This window comes from Corythoichthys intestinalis, chromosome 18 (assembly GCF_030265065.1).
Source record: "Corythoichthys intestinalis isolate RoL2023-P3 chromosome 18, ASM3026506v1, whole genome shotgun sequence".
Classification (NCBI taxonomy): Eukaryota; Metazoa; Chordata; class Actinopteri; order Syngnathiformes; family Syngnathidae; genus Corythoichthys; species Corythoichthys intestinalis.
Window position 1 is genome coordinate 43,389,511 of NC_080412.1, and position 22,525 is coordinate 43,412,035.

General features: G+C 39.0%; 2 protein-coding genes across 2 annotated transcripts in view; one reads left to right on the forward strand and one right to left on the reverse strand.

Annotated features, from left to right (window-relative positions):
- Positions 1-251: 251 nt before the first annotated feature.
- Positions 252-22,525, reverse strand: part of rb1 (retinoblastoma 1) — a 42,864-nt gene continuing 20,590 nt past the window's right edge. The window contains exons 18-27 of the mRNA XM_057821227.1: positions 14,195-14,310; positions 13,855-14,021; positions 13,635-13,780; positions 10,193-10,297; positions 10,001-10,114; positions 6,503-6,648; positions 6,405-6,435; positions 6,186-6,328; positions 1,329-1,375; positions 252-1,250 (exon numbers count right to left, since the gene is read on the reverse strand). Of these exons, the coding sequence (XP_057677210.1) occupies positions 1,180-1,250; positions 1,329-1,375; positions 6,186-6,328; positions 6,405-6,435; positions 6,503-6,648; positions 10,001-10,114; positions 10,193-10,297; positions 13,635-13,780; positions 13,855-14,021; positions 14,195-14,310 (1,086 nt within the window). The 3' untranslated portion in view covers positions 252-1,179. The remainder of the gene's footprint in view (positions 1,251-1,328; positions 1,376-6,185; positions 6,329-6,404; positions 6,436-6,502; positions 6,649-10,000; positions 10,115-10,192; positions 10,298-13,634; positions 13,781-13,854; positions 14,022-14,194; positions 14,311-22,525) is intronic.
- Positions 16,784-19,058, forward strand: LOC130906685 (lysophosphatidic acid receptor 6-like). Its single transcript, XM_057821228.1, has 2 exons — positions 16,784-16,986; positions 17,078-19,058. The coding sequence occupies exon 2, from the start codon at positions 17,139-17,141 to the stop codon at positions 18,261-18,263; it is 1,125 nt and encodes a 374-aa protein (XP_057677211.1). The 5' UTR covers positions 16,784-16,986; positions 17,078-17,138; the 3' UTR covers positions 18,264-19,058.

The following is a 22,525-nucleotide window of genomic DNA, read 5'->3' on the forward strand; positions in this document are numbered from 1 at the left end:
AAAGGGTGCCAATACTTTTGTGCGGCCCATTTTTGGATTTTTGTTTAAAATGGTGTTTTTTTTTTTTCATTCTCTTTTGTGTTTTTTCATTGCAAGCAAAATAAATGAAGGGATTACTACCAAAGCATTTGTAATTGCAATCATTTTCTGGGAGAAATTGAGCATTATCTGACAGAATTACAGGGGTGCCAATAATTTGGGCCAGCAGTGTAGTAAGAGGTGGTACTCAACAACCAAAAAAATATCAATTTACAAATAAAAATTTCAGTTTCTTGTACCAAGAGGCTGTGTTTTATTGGTTCATAATGAAAGGAAAACGTTTACCTGTCAGTAGCACAGTACAATACAGCTGTTATACAGTGAATCGAATAAAGTTCTACGTCGTGATGTACTTGATGACAAGACTGAAGTGCAGAGAGGACTTTCAGGGTATTGAGTGGCAAACAAAAAAAAGGTACAAACAAAATCTACAACAAATCATTATTTTCTGAAAGGATTTAGAATCATTTTAAGATTTTTTTTTTAAAGATAAATTTAACATTAAAACTTCTACAACTTTTTTTTTTATCAACATGATTTGGCGGGTAACAAATAAGCAAGACAATGTTATTGAATTTTTTTTTTCTTTTGTAGGCTTATCAATCGTATGCAAAAAAATTCAAATGCAGGAACTCTCATATTTTGTATTTGTGTGAAAACACTGACAACAACAATTTTCGATTAAAATAGGGTGTAAACAAACTGTAGAAGAAAATAGCAAAAATTAAAAAATCTAATTACCAGGCTTTTCTGAAATAAAAAGATGAGAGCGAGCAAAATCATCTCAAAACGTTTTCCAAAATTAACTAGCCACGTTATAAAAAATTTAATGTCAGTCTCACTTCTGTAAAAAGTAGGACCTAAAACAGCCGCGTGTAAAATCTTTGTATCGATTTGCCAATTGTTGCGTCGTCATTGAACACGACATAAATGACACTGTAAAAAAAAAATCCACCTTGGTTAGAAAGGCAGCATATCTCAGTAACACTCGGATTAAGTCAAACACAAACTCGCATTAAAAGAAAAACATACCTCAGATCATAACCCCAACCAAATATTCATATATCATTCCTCTCATTAAATACATCCTAAAACAAAACACTAAATGTTCAGAGTTCACATTTTGGCCCATAGTAGGTTTTAGTGCTGCTCCTTTCGGGATTCCACATCCTCCTTCATCTTCTGCTCCTGCATGCGACTGCGAGCAGAAGCTGCATGAAAAATCGCAGAATATTAAAAGTCCATTTGACTCATTCACCGAACAACACAAGCTAAATATTGTTACTTACTCAAATCGTTGAGCCTCTGTATGAGTCTTGAATCTCCATCAGATTTGCTATTTAGAAAAATCACAAAACATTTTAATAGGAGTGTGACAATATATCGAAATGGTGATATATCGTGATACTTTGTATCCCAAAAGGTTATCGATAAGCTCCTGCCAAGAGTCGAGATATCGTTTTAAAAAGGTGTCGATGTTTATTAAAAAAAAAAAAAAAAAAAAAAAAAAAAAAAAAAAATGGAACAAACAAGTTGTTATCAAAATCTTCCACCATAATACAACCCCTAGCAAAAAGTATGGAAACACCAGTCTCGGACGAGCACTCACTCAGACATTTTATCATGTAGAAAAAACTCAGATAAAAAGCATGAAAAAAATAATGAATTAGTTCAAAAGTGCAACTCTTTAGCATTCCTAAACTCTAAAAATAAATAAATAAATAAATAAACATTGTGGTGGTTAGTAAATGTTAATCTTATAGAGCAAATGCAGGGAAATATTTATGGAATCACTCCATTCTGAGGAAAAAATATGGAATCATGAGAAACAAACAAAGAAATAACAATCAAAACACATCTCCAGTATTTAGTAGCACCACCTCTGGCATTTATGACAGCTTGCAGTCTCTGAGGCAAGGACTTGATGAGTATTCTTCATCAATTTGGTGCCAACTATCTTTGATTGCAGTTGCCAGATCAGTCATGCAGGTCGGAGCCTTGCTGTGTACCATTTTTTTCCATTTCCACCACAGGTTTTCAATAGGGTTGGGATCTGGGCTATTTGCAGGCCATGACATTGACTGGATGAGTCTTTCTCCAAGGAATGCTTTAACAGTTTTATCTCTATGGCATGACACATTGTCATCTTGGAAAATGACAAACATTTTCAATTGAAGGATTAAGTAAGCTGTCTAAAATTTCAATGAAAACTTTTGCATTTATTGAAGATTTAACCACAGCCATCTCCCCAGTGCCTTTGCCTGACATGCAGCCCCATATCATCAAGGACTGAGGGAAGTTTGATGTCTTCTTCAGGCAATCATCTTTGTAAATCTCACTGGAACGGCACCATACAAAAGTTCCAGCATCATCACCTTGTCAAGAGTCAAGAATCTGCATTGGACAAGTTGTCAAGAGTCAAGAATCTGCATTGGACAAGGGGATGATGCTGGAACTTTTGTTTGGTGCTGTTCCAGTGAGACTCTAAATGGCCCAAAATGACCTAATTGCCTGGCATTGACTGCCACTGACAGTCATAGACGTTCAATCCGTTTGAAGTGGGAGGGATGGCAGCAAATGAACGAATGTTCATGAATGAATGTTCATTTGCTGTCACCCTCCCGGTTCACATGAATTGGACGTCTACTAGTGATAACCTAATTCCAATTCACACTAGAAGCTTGTTTTTCTGTTAATTAGTTGTTTATAGATTATCCTAGAACAGGGGTGGGCAAACTATTCCACAAAGGGCCGCAGTGGGTGCGGGTTTTTGTTGCAACCCATTAAGAGGACACCTTTTCACCAATCTGCTGTTTTACAAGTGCAATCAGTCGATTGCAGTCAGGTGCTTTGCATTTCTGCAGAAACCGCATTGGTTAAACTATCTATGCTGGGTCAGTTGGAACAAAGACCAGGACCCACTGCGGCCCTCGAGGAGCGGTTTGCCCACCCCTGTCCTAGAATGATTTCCTGACCAATGTATCGATAATCGTTGTATCGCCATATCGCCAGATCGTTATCGTGAGCTTTGTATCGCAAATCGTATCGTGTCGTGAGGTACCAAGAGGTTCCCACTCCTACATTTTAACAACAATGACACTAGACATTGTCACACGAGCTGAAACGATTACGAGAATAACTCGAGTAACTCGATTTTAAAAATTATCGAGGAATTTTTCCCCACCCTGAGGAATCGTGTAATTTTTCCAGCTCTAAGCATGACGTTTTGCCCGGACTACTTTTAATGCGGCACAAAGCGCTGACGTAAGTGCGTACATGAAGACGACAGAGGCGGCGGATAAATTTGATTTCAACCATGCATGAATATAGAAGTAACGACAAAGATGTCGACGAAAGCGAAGAGAAAGGCATCAAGAAAAAGCAGAAATCCTCAAAAGTGTGGTAGCATTTCAAGCTGGACACTAAGGCGAAAACTGTTTCATGTATTCACTGTAAGACAGCGCTTGCATAACACTACAGCATGTCTTCAATGGCGCAGCTCCATCAAAGGCACCACGTTGACTCCGAGAGCAGAGGAGCGATACTTGGGACAAGGTAAAAATGAAGTTAACGTCGCGCTTGGACATGTGACGATTACTAGTTTCAAAATTTACAGTAACTTAAAACTTAAGTAGAACTTAAAAATTGCTTGACACAAATGGAAATTCAATTGAAACACGTGGGAAAAACACCTAACTTTTACACTCACCGGCTACTTTATTAGGTACAGTACACCTGTCCAACTGCTCTTTAACACTTCATTTCTAATCAGCCAATCGCATGGCGGCAACTCAGTGCATTTAGGCATGTAGACATGGTTTAAGACAATCGCCTGCAGTTCAAACCGAGCATCAGTATGGGGAAGAAATGGATGGTTGTTGGTGCCAGAAGGGCTGGTCTGAGTATTTCAGAAACTGCTGATCTCCTGGGATTTTCACGCACAACCATCTCTTGGGTATACAGAGAATGGTTCGAAAAAGTCAAAATATCCAGTGAGCGGCAGTTCTGTGGGCGGATATGCCTTGTTGATGCCAGAGGTCAGAGGAGAATGGCCAGACTGGTTCGAGCTGATAGAAAGGCAACAGTGACTCAAATAACCACCCCTTACAACCAAGGTAGGCAGAAGAGCATCTCTGAACGCACAGTACTTCGAACTTTGAGGCAGATGGGCTACAGCAGCAGAAGACCACGCCGGGTGCCACTTCTTTCAGCTAAGAACAGGAAATTGAGGCTACAATTTTCACAAGCTCATCAAAATTGGACAATAGAAGATTGGGAAAAACGTTGCCTGGTCTGATGAGTCTCGATTTCTGCGACGACATTCAGATGGTAGTGTCAGAATTTAGCGTCAACAACATGAGAGCATGGATGCATCCTGCCTTGTATCAACGGTTCAGGCTGGTGGTGGTGGTGCAATGGTGTGGGGAATATTTTCTTGGCACTCTTTGGGCCCTTTGGTACCAATTGCGCATCGTTGGAGCACCACAGCCTACCTGAGTATTGTTGCTGACCCTGTCCATCCCTTTATGACCACAATGTACCCAACTTCTGATGGGTACTGTCAGCAGGATAATGCGCCATGTCATAAAGCTGGAATCATCTCAGACTGGTTTCTTGAACATGACAATAAGTTCACTATACTCAAATGGCCTCCACAGTCACCAGATCTCAATCCAATAGAGCATCTTTGAGATGTGGTGGAACGGGAGATTCGCGACAAATCTGCACCAACTGTGTGATGCCATCATGTCAATATTGACCAAACTCTCTGAGGAATGCTTCCAGCACCTTGTTGAATCTATGCCACGAAGAATTGAGGCAGTTCTGAAGGCAAAAAGGGGTCCAACCCATTACTAGCATGGCGTACCTAATAAAGTGGCCGGTGAGTGTAAGTGATGTGTTATCAAGCGTAATGACATTCTTAGGTAAGAATTAAAAAAAATATTTTTTTTTGAATAAGATCTTTTTTTTTTTTTTTTTTTTTTTTTTTGTGAAAGCAGTGAATTTGTTGTTTTATTTTTCTAGTCACATCTAAGATGCAATTCTTGGCTGTTTTCATCTATGTACATCCAAATTTAAGACATTGATTGTCTAAAAATGGTTCAATATTAGGTTGAAATTAGAGATGTTCGATCGGGTCCGATCACATCATTTTCAAAGTATCGGAATCGGCAAAAAAATATCGGACATGCCTTTTTTTAATATACTGTATATATATTTTTTAATTGAATCGTTTTCTAATTGTATTTAACGTTACAGACATAATGTGTTACACTCATCCAGAGTCTTTAGTTTAGGCTTAAAGTAGGGTTATCAAATTTATAGCGTTAATGGCGGTAATTAATTTTTAAAAAATGTATCACGTTAAAATATTTAACGCAATTAACGCATGCGCTGCACGACCCACTCACGCATTGTCGCGATCAATCTTTAATGGCGCCGTTATACCTATATATAAAGCTAAAATGCAGCGTAAAATGAGTAGAGTGAATTTTGGCAGCCTTTGGAGACTTTTTTTAATTGGCTAAAGCTTTACAATCCCTCTCCCAACGATTAGAAATATCTTGGAACACTTGGGACATCATTTACTGAAAGCTCAACAAATACACTAGATGGCAATATTTAGTCACAATATACAAAGTCACATTTATCCTTTAAGAATTACAAGTCTTTCTATCCGTATATCCCTCTCACAGAAAGAATGTTAATTTTGTAAATGCCATCTTGAGGATTTATTGTCATGATAAACAAACACAGTACTTATGCACTGTATGTTGAATGTATATATTCGTCCGAGTTTTATTCATTTTTTTCTTAATGCATTGCCAAAACTTATATGATCGGGAAAAATTAACGGGAATGATTGCAATTGAATCGGGAGCAAAAAAAAAAAGCAATCGGATCGGGAAATATCGGGATCGGCAGATACTCAAACTAAAACGATCGGGATCAGATCGGGAGCAAAAAAACATGATCGGAACAACCCTAGTTGAAATGTCTTGTTTTCTCATGTATATTTATAATTAGCTCTTTACCTAAAAAAAAAATGTTTTATCCAATTAATCGATGGAACTTTCATTAGAATTACTAAAATATTCCATAGCAGCAGCAGCTCTAATTGTCGTACATCGACGATTTCCACCAACCTTCCGTCGGATTCGTCTTGCCCGTCGACGTCGAATCGTAACCTCTTCAAATGTTTGGGAATGCCTATATGATCCGAGCTTCTCTTTAAGGAGCGGTCGCCGCTGTTAACCATCTGGTTGATTTGTTGGAAGCGATTGGGCGTCTACACGAGAAATGAGAAAGTGAAGCCTTTGCAACTGTTTGTGGAAAGGACGGTAAATATAACAAAAGCAGCGTACCCCAAAAGATTCACCAATGGAAACCAGCATCCTGCGGGGAAAGAAAAAAGGTAATTCAAGCTGAAATAAAATATGTGTTAGCGCAGTGAGGCGGTCACCTGCTACGGGGAGTCATGATGCAAGACGAACGTGAGCTTTTCATAGGCGAGATGTACACGTTGTTGCTTCCGGGCACACGCAGAGGTGAGCTGGGGAATTTATAAGGGCTGCGAGGGATTTGAGGGATCGGAGAGAGGGTGGGCGGCTGCCAGGAAACAAAACGTTGTTATTTTCGTTAACAGTAATGAAAATATTTTGTCGACGAACAAATTTTTTTTTCATGACGACACTAAAACATAACGAGACCAATGCCAATTTTCGACTGACGAGACCAAAATGCGCCATGGCTTCTGTTGTATGTTCATTGTATGTGACATTTTCTTATTGTATGTGTAGTTAGCTTGCATCGTAACAGCGTTTGGCTCTCCAGTGTTCTCTCCAGGTTTGCTTGTTTTGAAACACATGGTAAGATTTGTTTTGTAACCTTGGCAAGAGAGAATATGCCATGAGGCTTTAGCCTTTAAAGGTCTTTGCTGAGTGATCATTGTAGCGTCAGCATATCATTCGCGTTAGCATTAGCTTCAGCATTGCGATCGTAAAATTTACAGTCCAGGTCGGTATAATTAATTGAAAATAATGTACAATTTTCCTGCTGAGTATGAATTATCATAGGAAGAAGTGCTCTGCATTCAGTGTTTTGGTAGCAGTTTAAATCTCGTTTTTAAATCATGGTAGCAGTTTAGACAGCACTGCCCCTGATTAGTATTGGCATGAACCTGGTTTTTATTTTCATTGTTTGAATCAGCGTTGTTTTTGGCCACCCTTTTAAATTACGTCTTAGACTTTTGGACGAAAATTTTTATTAGTTTTAGTCATATTTTAATCATCACAAAATGTGTTCGTCTAGTTTTTGTTGATGAAAACCCAAGACTAATTTCGTCTGGTTTCAGTTGACACTTACTCAATATTTTCGTCTGTACAATTCGATAGTTTCACTCCAAAAATAAATAAATGAAAATAGGTTTCCAACTATTTGAATGAACAATGACAGACGAGCACATATTGTAGCGTCGTCGAGGACAACATCAACTTGGTGATAATACACACTCAGCAGGAAAAGCAGTACATTATTCAAGTAATCATACCCACCTGGACGCCATGAACTGCCAAACAAAACAGCTGCAGTGGGATAATAGCAAGCTTTCTTTTAGAATTACGGACCAGAAAATCCAAGTGACTCTGCTTTACACTGGCCAGTGTTTTAAGAGGATTCTCTCCATTCTGAAGCTAATGTGAACGCGATGCTAATGCTAGGAGTTACATTTAGCGTCTGATGATCACTCAGCACAGACCTTTAAAGGCTAAAGCAGCATTGCATATGGCAAAAAACTCTCAGGTGACTTGAAGTTCCGCTCTGAGACCCCAAATTTGGCCAAATTTCAAAATTGTGCGATATGCATGTGTGATACATCATTGGAAAGCTTAAAATCTCTATTTTCTGGGAGAAGAAGCAAAGAAGAGGGCATTTAAAAAAAATTTTTTTTTAAAGTTTTTAAAACAGCAAAACCCCATCTGGAGATAAGAGCACGCGAGAGCAGAATTACAGACGCCATGACTTTAACGAGATATTATCGCGTACTTACCTTGTTTCGATCCACAAACTCCATGTAGCATGCATCACTGAGTGTCAAGACACAGCTGTGAATGGCCACAGCCAGATTTCTGGGAGATTTTATGGGTGAAAATGGTAATATAACAAGGGTCGCGATGCAGAAATCACAGACATCAAGGTTATGGTCGAGATTTTCTTTTTCATATTTACCCTTTTAAACTTTTTTTTTTTTTTTTTTTTGGATTGATTATTTGTCATCTAACGTATCGGAGAAAATGCAACAGTAACAATTAAAATACAATTAAGCGGTAGTTATGAGGTAGATATCTGTGACTTTTTTACAGACGCCATTATTTTTCATTGTGACATAGTTTAAAAGTTTAAAATATGTGAGTGAAATTTTTTTTTAAGTCGATTTTTAAAAAAAAAACGAAATATGAGACATTAATTAATGATTCTATGCTAAAAATGACAGACATTTTGAATAATAAATATAATTAATTACCTTTGTTCTATGACTGGGTTGAAACAAAAGCGGTTGCACGACATCTGTAAAGCTTTTGACGCATCCTAAACTTCGGTGACGAGAGTGAGGGAGAAGCGCAGCACATCTCACATTAGTGACACGAGCCAAACACTGCCTCAAAGCAAGCTGATGTACTCCATGTACAATATGAAAATGTCACACAATGTGAACATAATACAGATACTATGCCGCATTTACGTATCGTTGTTGTCTACTCAGACTAAGCTTGTCGCAATATGCGATAAGTCAAATATTGCACGGTAAATAAAAATGAGGGCGGTAATTTTCTCGACAGCGATTTATCGCCGCGTGCGTTTCCGTGTGCTGCATGCACTCCGCACACATCCATGTTGATTGCATACGAAACTCCAGTTCCTTTCGAAGATGTTTATTGGCCATCTACACGCTGTAGAATTAAAAGTTCAGAGAAACAAAATAAGGAAACATCTATTTTAAACATTGTAAAATGTTAGCATTGCTACATTGAGGCTAATGAAAAAAAATACAATGAACGAACCACTTTATAAAGCCTGCTATAAAACATTGGCAGTCTTCTCCAAAACGCAAAATTGCATTTAAAAGGTGACACTTCAAACATGAAAACTCGCTGGAACAAAAGAAAAGAATCTACTATGGCCACCACAGGCATGTCAAAAAGCGAAGTGCACTTTGTTTTTGTTATTTTTCACTGAGTGTAAAGCTTACGGTTAGCGGCTTAGCGAACATACATCAGGTGAACATTCCAAAATAAAAGAACGTCGTAGTCAGATTTCTGGATGTAATCTCGCATACTTCAGACTCTACACTAAGAATAGATTTAAATTGACACCCATTAATAAAAATATGATTGGCAATTAGAGGTGGGAATCTTGGGGCACCAAACGATTCGATTACGATTCAGAGGCTACGATTCGATTATAAATCGATTATTGATGCATTTGTTAACATCTGCACTTTGCAGGACAAGATGATGGATCAAATTAATGGACTAATTGGCAGACAACAAAAATGCCATTGGGTTCCTCACTTATTTCGTATTCTGCACTTAACTAGGTTTGAAGTGAATCATTATGCATTGTGTTTTTTTGTAATATTTATTATTTTAATATAGTTTGTGTTTTATTTAACAAAAAAAAAACATTGCATTTGAATAGGTGATTTTTTAAGGGTGTATTGTTACTACAATCGTGGTTGAATTGGTTTAAAAAAATTGACAATGATCGAATATCGGCAATAATTTGAGACAATACATCGCCTACTAAAATTTGTTATCACGACAGGCCTACGTCAGACGAAAACTGGCATTTGTCTCATTATGTTCTAGTCTCCCAAGGCACGTTTTAGCCGTCATGAAAAAAATTGTTCGTCAACGAAAATGCAAATGAGGCTGTTGGCGTAGGGATAAAAAGAACGTCTTACCCTTGTTGAGGCATATTGAAGGATGTTGGTTTTCAGCTTTTGCATGAAAACCTGGTTATAAAAGACGATGATGGAGTCGTAGTGGCCTTCGCTGATTAGCACGTGCTTGAAAGTCTGCACAGAAACAAATAAGAGTCGACAAATCAAACACTTTTTTTGGAATTAAAACACGAGATCGTTGAAAGACGTCACCTCCTGGCAGGTGTTGGGCATGTCCTTGTACGAGGACACAATGGTCTTGAATCGTAGATCGACGCTTTTAACTTTGCATATGGCGTACATGGCTGACATCATCAACTAGAAGAAAACACAGGAAGAACGTGAGCAGGGAGGATGAAGCATAGACTTCATAATTGTATTGGCGGGTCAATTTGGCCAGCCACTGCGTAACGCCTTCAAGCAGGAGGCCAGGCATTCCATAATCTGCCTCAGTTGTTCGCAGTCGGCCACATGCGACACATGCAGCATTCAACGCCATATTTAAGACAAAGGTACAAAAGCTGTACCGCATACAAAAAGGAAGGACTGTCTCAGGAGTGATTTGTTCGAGGATTCAAAGTAATTATTATATTTTTCGTACCATTCATGCATTTTTAAACATTGTGAAAAAAAATCATTGGGAGAAATTAGCCGTTACGGCATTGGCATCATAGTTCGCAATATTTACATAAAATAAATGCTGACTGCACGTGTTTTTTGCTTTTAACCAAGAATTAAGAATGTTTTACGTCCATATCTATAAAGAATTCGGGAATTTAAGTGATTATTCTAGAGCTGAAACGAATACTCGAGCAACTGGAGTAACTCGAGTTTAAAAACTGATCCGAGTAATTTTATTCACCTCGAGTAATCGTTTATTTTGACAGCTCTAAGCATCACGTTTCGCTTGGACTACTTTTAATGCGGGACAACGCGCCGACGTCACGTGCGTAGAGGAAGAAGCAATAAAAAAATATAAAAAACATTTCCGCAGCCGACAGCCGCTCCAAACTACGCCGACGTTGCTAAAAACTAGCCCGCGTGATGTTAAGTTGGTAGCAGGTAGCATCTGAGGAGTCTCATAGAGATCACATGTATGTTGAACTAGATGCAATATGATAGACTCGGCCGCGTCTGGGCAGCGGTAATAAACAGCGGCCATCTTAAAGCAGTAGAGCGCTAAGCGCTAATAAAGAGCGCTAAGCGCTAAAAAATAAGATTAACGTTACTGTCTGAGTCACTAGCTCACGCAACGTTAGCCCTGCGGAGGGCTAGGTTTCTATTAATTATGACCACTTTCGATGCGTGGCTAACGTGTCTTACATACAGGCTTTAACATAACATAGCTTTGTGGAGTGATAAGGGTGTAAAATAAAAACGCAATAATGCTAACTATCAATTTTAGCTTAGTAGTCATTGCTGGATAAAACACCAAGTAGCACTGGTCCCTAATGTGCTCCAATACAGCCTGTATCATACATTTATCTTGAACACTGCAAAAACACAAAATCCTATCAGGACTTACAGTTTAGAGTAGCGTAAAACTTAACTAGAACTTAAAAATGGCTTGACACAAATAGAAATTCCATTGAAACAGGTGGGAAAAAATCCTAACTTTTAAGTGACGTGTGTTATCAAATGTAATGGCATTTTTAGGTATAAATATATACATATATTTTAATAAGATCTAAAGGTTTTTTGAGTGAAAGCAGTGAATTTGTCTTTTTTTTTTATTCTAGTTACATCTGAGATGCAATTGTTGGCTGTTTTCAACAATATACATCGAAAATAAAGACATTGATTGACTGAAAATGGTTCAAGATTAGATGAAATGTCTTGTTTTCTCATGTATATTTATAATTGCTCTTCACCTAAAAATATATTTGTTTTATCCGATTACTCGATTAATCGATAGAAATTTCAGTCGATTACTCGATTACTAAAATATTCGATAGCTGCAGCCCTAGATTATTCACAAGAATTTTCACCGGAAAAGCTCTGTTTACATCAGGCGGCCGCTAGCTACATTACTAACAGATTATCATTGTACTTCGACATATTTACGTAAAAGAAATGCTTACAGCACTTTTTTTTTTTTTTTTTTTGCTTTTAACCATGACTCGAGTCTGTTTTACTTCCATATCTATAAAGAATTCGAGGATTTAAGCGTTTATTCACAAGAATGTTCACTGGAAAAGCACTGTTTAAATCAGGCAGCCGTTAGCTACATTCACTAAAAGACTTGCATTGTATTTCAACATATTTACGTTAAATAAATGGTTACTGCACGTTTCTTTTTGCTTTTAACCGAGAATCAAGACTGTTTTAGTCCATATCTATAAAGAATTTGGAGATTTAAGCATTTATTCACAAGAATTTTCACCGGAAAAGCTCTGTTTACATCAGGTGGCCGCTAGCTACATTCACTAACACACTAGCATTGTACTTCGACATATTTACCTAAAAGAAATGCTTACTTCATTTTTTTTTGCCTTTAACCAGTAATCGAGACTGTTTTGCATCCATATCTATAAAGAATTCGGGGATTTAAGCGTTTATTCACATTAATTTTCACTGGAAAAGCACTGTTTAAATCAGGCAGCCGCTAGCTACATTCACTAACAGACTAGCATTGTATTTCAACATATTTACGTTAAATAAATGGTTACTGCACGTTTCTTTTTGCTTTTAACCGAGAATCAAGACTGTTTTAGTTCATATCTATAAAGAATTTGGAGATTTAAGCATTTATTCACAAGAATTTTTAACGGAAAAGCTCTGTTTACATCAGGCGGCCGCTAGCTACATTCACTAACAGACTACTATTGTACTTCGACATATTTACGTAAAAGAAATGCTTACTTCATTTTTTTTTTTGCCTTTAACCAGGAATCGAGACTGTTTTACATCCATATCTATAAAGAATTTGGGGATTTAAGCATTTATTCACATGAATTTTCCCTGGAAAAGCACTGTTTAAATCAGGCAGCCGCTAGCTACATTCACTAACAGACTAGCATTGTATTTCAACATATTTGCGTTAAATAAATGGTTACTGCACGTTTCTTTTTGCTTTTAACCAAGAATCGAGACTGTTTTACATCCATATCTATAAAAAATTTGGAGATTTAAGCATTTATTCACAAAAATTTTCACCGGAAAAGCTGTTTCCATCAGGCGGGCGCTAGCTACATTCACTAACAACTAGAATTGTACTTCGAACAGATTTACGTAAAATAAATGCTTACTCTACATTTTTTTATAAAGAATTTGGGGATTTAAGCATTTATTCACAAGCTTTTTTACCGGAAAAGCTGTTTCCATCAGGCGGCCGCTAGCTACATTCACTAACAGACTAGTATTGTACTTCGACATATTTACGTTAAATAAATGCTTACTGCACATTCCTTATTGCCTTTAAGCCGCAATCGAGACGGTTTTACGTCCTTATCTATAAAGAATACGGGAATTTAAGCATTTATCCACAAGAATTTTCAATGAAACAAGCTCTTTGTCTGTGATTCCACTCGGTCAGCTTTGACGGCCTCGCCAACAATGCAGGCCCCCTATTTATTGGCCCCGCACCCCGTCAATACATTATGAAGTCTATGGATGAAGATACCGGATCGATGCTAGAAAAATAAAGTCAAGCCACCTGGTCTAGGTGGCGATCTCTCATTAGCTCGTAGTTATGCTGCAGAGTGTGCTGGAACAGCGTCCAGATGATAAGCTCCAGTTCCGGATGGGTGGAAAGCAGGTAAGAGCATAGCATTTTCAGCCTGGTGTAGGCTAGGCGGTACACTACACGCAAGTCACAAAAAAGGAAAATCAGTGGTGCTGGTCAGACAAAAAACAGTTTTTGTTCTGTTTCCTACATTTCTTGTAGAAGAGGCTAAGTGAGTTAGACTTGATCTGTCGAGGGTTCTGGTTTGCAGTCTGCGGGGCGGACTGGCTCGAAGGCGGGGCTGCGCCTTGCGAGCCAGGCTTGGCGGGGGAGTCCGGCGGTAAGGTGCGAAGGCACGGGCGCACAGGGGACAGGTATCTGACAGAGAAGGAACCAGGGAAAAATAAGAAAATGTCTGCTTGTTAAGCCATTTTCATTGTGATTGATTGGAGCAGTTGACTCAATTGTCAACTCAAAAGTGACAAGCTTATGAAATTCCCCATTCTGAGTCATGGTGGTTTTGCAAAATTCACTGGAACTGGTGGACTCACAGGTCGGCGGCGGTGTGGTTATGCTGTAACGGCTGGTTGAAACTCGCAGGGGCCTCTGCTTGCTCAACAGAACCAAGCTCGTGCTCATGCTTCAGGAGCTCGAAGAGAGGGGAACCCTAAGAGATGCAATAAAGCAGAATTTAAAGCCTTTAAGGATATCATAGTCAAATAAAAAATAAAATAAAAAAGACATTTCACATGCACGTGAATAGATTGCACTTGTATGGAAATTTAGCTACACCAAAGTCCAAAGCGCTTTACAGGATGTAGCATTCAGTGTCTTGCCTAAGGACACTTGCATCAGTGTAACATGACGTTTACACATGTTGGATGGCAAGACAAGGCAAATGGATTTGCATAGTACAATTCAACACAAAGGCTTTACATCACATGAAAATAATAATACTAGTACTAGTAAAATTATGTATAAAAATCCAATTAAAAAAAAAAAAAAAAAAAGCAAAAAAATTAATGAGGGGCAAAAGTCATATAACTTGAAATTTGAACTATATGAGCAGTTGATAAATATGCCGTGGTAAGTAGTAGCGTTTTTAGTAGAGACCGATTATCGGCCAGGCCGATTATCGGCGACGATGTTTGGAAAATTGACGTACAGTGCTGGCCAAAAGTATTGGCACTCCTGAAATTCTGTCAGATAATGCTCCATTTCTCCCAGAAAATGATTGCAATTACAAATGCTTCGGTAATAGTCGTATAGTAACAGTAATATCCTCATTTAGTTTGCTTGCAATGAAAAAACACAAAGGAGAATGGGAAAAAAAATTATCATCCTTTTTCACAAAACTCCAAAAATGGGCCGGACAAAAGTATTGGCACCCTTTGAAAAAAATGATGTGATGCTTCTCTAATTTGTGTAATTAACAGCACCTGTTACTTACCTGTGGCACATAACAGGTGGTGGCAATAACTAAATCACACTTGCAGCCAGTTAAAATATCACACTTGCAGCCAGTTAAAATGGATTAAAGTTGACTCAACTTCTGTCCTGTGTCCTTGTGTGTACTAGGGATGTCCCGATCCAGGTTTTTGCACTTCCGATCCGATACCGGCCTTTAGACAAAATAACTTCGAACAACCGCATCCAGTATCCATCAATGAGTTTCTTACAATGCTCTGCTGGAATTTTAGATCATTCTTCATTGCCCAACTGCTCCAGGTCTCTGAGATTTGAAGGGTGACTTCTCCAAACTGCCCTTTTCAGATCTCTCCACAGGTGTTCTATGGGACTCAGGTCTGGACTTATTGCTGGCCACTTTAGAAGTCTCCAGTGCTTTCACTCAAACCATTTTCTAGTGCTTTTTGAAGTGTGTCATTGTCCTGCTGGAAGACCCATGACCTCTGAGGGAGACCCAGCTTTCTCACACACACACACACACAATATTATGCTTCAAAATTTGTTGGTAGTCTTCAGACTTCATAATGCTATGCATGGGGTCAAACAGTCCAGTGCCATAGGAAGCAAAGCGACACCGAAACATCAGGGAACCTCTGCCATGTTTGACTGTGGGGACTTTTGTTTCTTTGAAGGCCTCATTTTTTTCCCTGTAAACTCTATGTTGATGCCTTTTCCCAAAAAGCTCTACCTTTGTCTCATCTGACCAGAGAACATTCTTCCAAAACATTTTCGGTTTTCTCAGGTAAGTTTTGGAAAACTCCAGTCTGGCTTTTTTATGTCTCTTGGTCAGATGGACATAATACTTAACAGTACACGTATCAGCTCTTGCTGTGTAAAATAATCTTAAGGGATGTCACTTTTTACATAACTAGCCTGTGTCGTCCAGGGTAAATTTATTCCTGACAGCCAAAGTTGATAAGAATGAAAGATACCCATTGGATTCCATAGAAAATGCATGTGGGTCATTTTTGACCCACTTGTGGAAGCTTAGGGTAGTAATACCAAAATAACAATTTCTTCAAATCTATAAAAAGTTCATCAAAAATTTGAACGGCATTATATCAAAAACATGTTTCTTGAGGAATACCTGGAATATGAATTGATAACAATTTTTCATTCCGAAGATATCTCAAGAAAACAACCTCACCGGGTCATTTTTGACCCACTTATGCATCTAAGGTTAAGCTATTTTTTCAAAAAATATACATGCATGTAGAACAAAGTCAAATCAATCCACTTTACAGTTTCTCTGCACGTGACTTTCAACATGTACACAGACGCGAAATGAGCTCATGCAGGAACTAGGGTGTGGATTCTGCTCAGCAGCTGCAGGTTTAGACCCGCAAGTAGCGTGTTGCACTTTCGCAGTCGCCTGCTAATGTCAACAGAGGGCGTGCAATTTGTCAGCTCAGCTGCTACTTGCCGACATACGGTTTGGTAACAAAGTCCACTGTCAGTGAAGCACTGATTAAAAAAAAAAAAAGAAAAACAATAACCATAAACAGTCAAGCTTCATAAGTACAAACACTATAACAGTTGATAATAAGGCAAACCAGATACAAGTGCCTACACTGATAATGAAATTTAAACTAGGTGCAACAAAAAAAATAGGAAATGGGAGGGAATTGCAAGCGATGGCACCACCCTTATCTTTTGTCTCTGCTTGTCCGAAACTGTAAAAGACCTTCAGACCGAGCGAGCTTACACCAGGAAACACAGATTTGCATTTTATTCATGGTAGAGAAAGCTAGAAACAGAAGAATCACTTCATCTTTTCTCATGCTGTGGACAAACAGCTTTTAAAGGAACTGGAACGGAAAATCAACACTGTGAAAACTTCCCATCATTGACAGGCAAGGACAAATTCAAGCAAAAGGTATTTAGTTGCTCTGGGAAAGTTTCTAGAGCCATCGGGGTTTATTTTTCTCTCCTGATTGATATGCAAAAAAATAAACTGGCTGTAACAGACCGCTGGATGAACAGGTTTTATGACTGACGATGACAGAGGACACCTACCACGATCTGTGAATGTTACGGACTCCCCAGCTGGATCTAAACATGAACAACATGAGTACCCTAGGTACCAATCACACTTTCATGAAATGCAACAAGAACGATGATTTCAAGTACCCGCTGTACAGCACCGTTTTCAGCCTGGTGTTCGTCTTTGGATTCCTCTTCAACCTGGTGGCCGTCTACATTTTCGGGTGCACGTTGAAGGTGAGGAACGAGACCACCACGTACATGGTCAACCTGGTGGTTTCGGACTCTCTCTTCGTCCTCAGCCTGCCTTTTCGCATCGTCTACTTCATCAAACAAGAATGGATGTTCGGGAGCGAGCTGTGCAAGATTTCCGTGGCGCTTTTCTACACCAACATGTACGGCAGCATCTTCTTCCTCACCTGTATTAGCGTGGACCGTTTTCTGGCCATCGTGCATCCCTTTCGCTCTCAAAAAATCCGGACTAAGCGCAACGCCAAACTGGCCTGCGTGACCGTTTGGGTGTTAGTCCTTTCTGGAAGTATTCCCACGGGGTTCCTTCTGGATACTACTTCACCCAAAAACGTTAACGCCTCTTCCAACTACTGCTTCGAAAACTATTCCAGCAACCAGTGGAAGTCCGAGCTGTCCAAGGTGGTGATGTTTATCGAGACGGTGGGATTCGTGATCCCGCTGATGGTCAACGTTTTCTGCTCCGTGATGGTTCTCCGGAGGTTGAAGAAACCCCACGTCATCAGCCGCGGCGGCAGCATCAATAAGAAAAAGGTCTTAAGGATGATCATAGTGCATCTGCTCATCTTCTGCTTCTGCTTCATCCCCTACAACGTGAACCTCATGTTCTACTCTCTGGTCCGGACTAAAGCTCTCAAAGGATGTTACGCGGAACACATAGTGAGAACCATCTACCCCATTTCTCTGTGCATCGCCGTGACCAACTGCTGCTTCGACCCCGTGGTTTATTACTTCACTTCGGAAACTATTCAAAGCTCCATCAAACGCAAGTCCACCGTTTGGCACAACGGCGTCAGGCTCCTGGACAGATTACAAGGGGACAGTGCACAAAGCAGCCCTAATCTTACGCCTAAAAGTCTGACTTTGAAGTCTCAGAGAAGTCAGTTCAAGGATACTAAAAATTCAAGCTCCACTATGTGATTCCAAAAGGCATCTAGCAAAGACAGTCGATGAAAAATACCAGCAGACATTAAGGAGAGTTGTATTCTTTTCATGGTGACGATACGAACAGAACTATCGCTAACTTGTGACGAACTGTAAAATGGACTGCAATTGTACAATAATAAGCATTTTTTTATACACATGAAATACAGCTTGCCTTATTTTTCCATTGAAAGCAGTATGATAGCTGTGTTAATGTACTTGCGACCCCGCAAAAGGCTTTCAAGCACTTTATTGAGTAGAGAAGTGACAATACAGTGGTATGAAAAAGAGTCTGAACCTTTTGGAATTTCTCACATTTCTGCAGAAAATCCCCATCAAATGTGATCTGATCTTTGTCAAAATCACACAGATGAAAAAACTGTCTGCTTTAAGTAAAACCACACAAATATAAGTATTTTAATGAGAATAGCATGCCAACAATGACAGAAGGGGGGAAAGATAAGTAAGTGAACCCTCTGTCTAAGGCAGTACTTCTCAAATAGTGGGGCGGGCCCCCCCCAGGGGGGCGGAGAGCGATGCTGGGGGTGGCGCATGTGACCTTGGGGAACATACTTTTTTGCCGTACTAGAATAAGGTTTATAAGACGCATGGTGGAGGGAGCATCATGATTTGGGAATGTTTTGCGACCTCAGGGCCTGGACAACTTGCAATTATTAATGGAAGAATTAATTCAAAAGTTTATCAGGATCTTTTGCAGGAAAACCTGAGGCTGTCTGTCAGACAGTTGAAGCCTAAAAGAGGATGTAGGCTGCAACAAGAAAATGATCCAAAACACATTAGCAAATCAACTTTAGAACAGTTTCAGTTTTATATATATATTTTAAATAAGATCTAAAAGTTTTTTGAGTGAAAGCAGTGAATTAGTCTTTTTTTTTTTAAATTCTAGTTACATCTGAGATGCAATTGTTGGCTGTTTTCAACAATATACATCGAAAATAAAGACATTGATTGACTGAAAATGGTTCAAGATTAGATGAAATGTCTTGTTTTCTCATGTATATTTATAATTGCTCTTCACCTAAAAATATATTTGTTTTATCCGATTACTCGATTAATCGATAGAATTTTCAGTCGATTACTCGATTACTAAAATATTCGATAGCTGCAGCCCTACTCGACATACAAAGTTGATTCGTTCCAGGACCTTATTTGCAAGTCGAAAAGATTGCATGCCGAATAGGATTTTCCCATTAGAATACATAATTCGATCCACAGCCTGACAACCTACACTAAATCCTTAATAAATACTGTTGGTACTATTTCAAATGGCAATTACACATAGCAAAACAATTAAATTATAAATAAAAATCAAAATAATAATACAGTATATTAACAATTACAATAATAATAATTCCTGTGGTAATGTAACAAATTGGGTTCTTCTGTGGTGGATGGGTTTTGCGTGCTGTACCTGAACGCAACGCGTGGCTGACGTGACAGAGTAAGTAAGTAAAGGCGTGGAAGAGATTTTACTTTCTCTTTCAATGTTCTCTTGTTTTTGGCATGAATTGTAGCTGACCGTAGGTGTGTTACGTTTATGGCTGCAGCTATCGATTATTTTAGTAGTTGATTAATCGATGAACTAGTTAGTTTGAATAATTGAGTAATCTGATAAGGAACATAAAAAAAATAAAATACCTGAGCTGAGCCTCGAACGATATAAAAACATAAATAAATGAGAATCTAAGTACAACATATGTATAATTGGCTAACTGACATAGCAAAAGTCCGCTAGCTTAAATCAAGGGTGCCCAAGTCCGGTCCTCGACAGCCCCTATCCAGCTTGTTTTCCATGTCTCCCTCCTTTAACACACCTGAATCAAAAGATCAGCTCATCAGCAAGCTTTGCAGGAGCCTGACAACGATCCTCGTTATTTGATTCAGGTGTGTTGGAGGAGGGAGACATGGAAAACAAAGCTGGATAGGGGGCTCTCGAGGACCGAACTTGAGCACCCCTGGCTTAAATGCTATAAAATGCTAACTTTTTTTTTTTTTTTTTTTTTTTTTTTTTAACAATACTCTTAACAAATGGTTTAAACACATAGTCTAACAAAAACAGCTTAATAAACAGTGAGGCTAAAAAGTATTTAGTCAACCACTAATTGTGCAAGTTCTCCCACTTGAAAATATTAGAGAGGCCTGTAATTGTCAACATGGTTAAACCTCAACCATGAGAGACAGAATGTGGGGAAAAAAACTGAAAATCACATTGTTTGATTTTTAAAGAATTTGTTTGCAAATTATGGTGGAAAATAAGTATTTGGTCAATACCAAAAGTTCATCTCAATACTTTGTTATGTACCCTTTGTTGGAAATAACGGAGGCCAAACGTTTTCTGTAACTCTTCACAAGCTTTTCACACACAGTTGCTGGTATTTTGGCTCATTCCTCCATGCAAATCGCAGAGCAGTGATGTTTTGGGGCTGTTGGGCAACACAGACTTTCAACTACCTCCGCAGATTTTCTATGGGGTTGAGACCTGGAGACTGGCTAGGCCACTCCAGGACTTTGAAATGCTTCTTACGAAGCCACTCCTTTGTTGCCCTGGCTGTGTGTTTGGGATTATTGTCATGCTGAAAGACCCAGCCACTTCTCATCTTCAATGCCCTTGCTGATGGAAGGAGATTTTCACTCAAAATCTTTTGATACATGGCCCCATTCATTCTTTCCTTTACACAGATCAGTCGTCCTGGTCCCTTTGCAGAAAAACAGCCCCAAAGCATGATGTTTCCACCCCCACGCTTCACAGTGGGTATGGTGCAATTCAGTATTCTTTTTCCTCCGAACAAGAGAACATGTGTTTCTACCAAAAAGTTCTATTTTGGTTTCATCTGACCATAACACATTCTGCCAGTCCTCTTCTGGATCATCCAAATGCTCTCTCGCGAACCGCAGACGGGCCTCGACGTATACTTTCTTCAGCAGGGGGACACGTCTGGCAGTACAGGATTTGAGTCCCTGGCGGCGCATCTTGTTACTGATAGTAGCCTTTGTTACTGTGGTCCCAGCTCTCTGTAGGAAATTCAATAGCACCCCCCCGTGTGGTTCTGGGATTTTTGCTCCCCTTTCTTGTTATCATTTTGACGCCACAGGGTGACGAGGGAGTTGAAAGTCTGTGTTCCCCAACGACGACCCCAAAACATCACTGCTCTAGAGGTCTGCATGGAGGAATGGGCCAAAATACCAGCAACAGTGTGTGAAAAGCTTGTGAAGAGTTACAGAAAACGTTTGGCCTCCGTTATTGCCAACAAAGGGTACATAACAAAGTACTGAGATGAACGTTTGGTATAGACCAAATACTTATTTTCCACCATGATTTGCAAATAAATTCTTTAAAAATCAATTAATGTGATTTTCTGTTTTTTTTTTCCACATTCTGTCTCTCATGGTTGAGGTTTACCCATGTTGACAATTACAGGCCTCTCTAATATTTTCAAGTGGGAGAACTTACACAATTAGTGGTTGACTAAATACTTATTTGCCCCACTGTACCTATAAATTAAATTAGAAATGCATTCCAAAAAAACATAAGCTCAAACAAAAACTTGGCTCATGTTGGTCTTATCAGTGAGCAGTTGGATTTAGCCATGTAAAATGAGTTATGTCATTTTCACTGATGACACTAGAGGGCAGTGTATCTACCCAAATCAATAAAAACTCAACGCCAACACTTTCAGAACAAACCATTACCATGCCACTCTAATCAAACAAAACAGCAAAATTTCATTCAACGCTTTTTTTCTAATCGAATTACTCGTGTTATTCGATTAATTGTTGCGGCACTAGTCTCTTCCTATTCAGTTACCCAAAATCAAAAGGAAGTGACCTGTAAATGCCCCAAAAATCAACAAAAAGTGACACGTGAATGACCCAGAAGGAAAAGAAAGTGACCGAAAAGCAACAGGAATTGATGTGAAATGCTCCGAAATAAACTCGTTTCATGGCATTTGCTGCCACTGACGTCCAATCCGTTTCAAGTGGGAGGGATGGCAGCGATTGAACGAACGTGGCAACGTTCAATCGCTGCCACCCTAAAATGAAAATAGCTTATTTTTCTGTTTATTTGTTGTTTTGTAGAATATCCTAGAATTATTTCCTGACCCGGTTAATCACCATATGGACACATAATTGGTATCGTGAGGTACACAGAGATTCCCACCCCTATTATTGAGTGCGTCAACGCCATACAGCTTCATTCTGAAAGTAAATAAACCAGTTTAGGACTGTACTGTTTGAAA

Coding starts and splice junctions, on each gene's coding strand:
- LOC130906685 (XM_057821228.1), top strand. CDS start 17,139: ATGTTACGGACTCCCCAGCTGGATCTAAACATGAACAACATGAGTACC.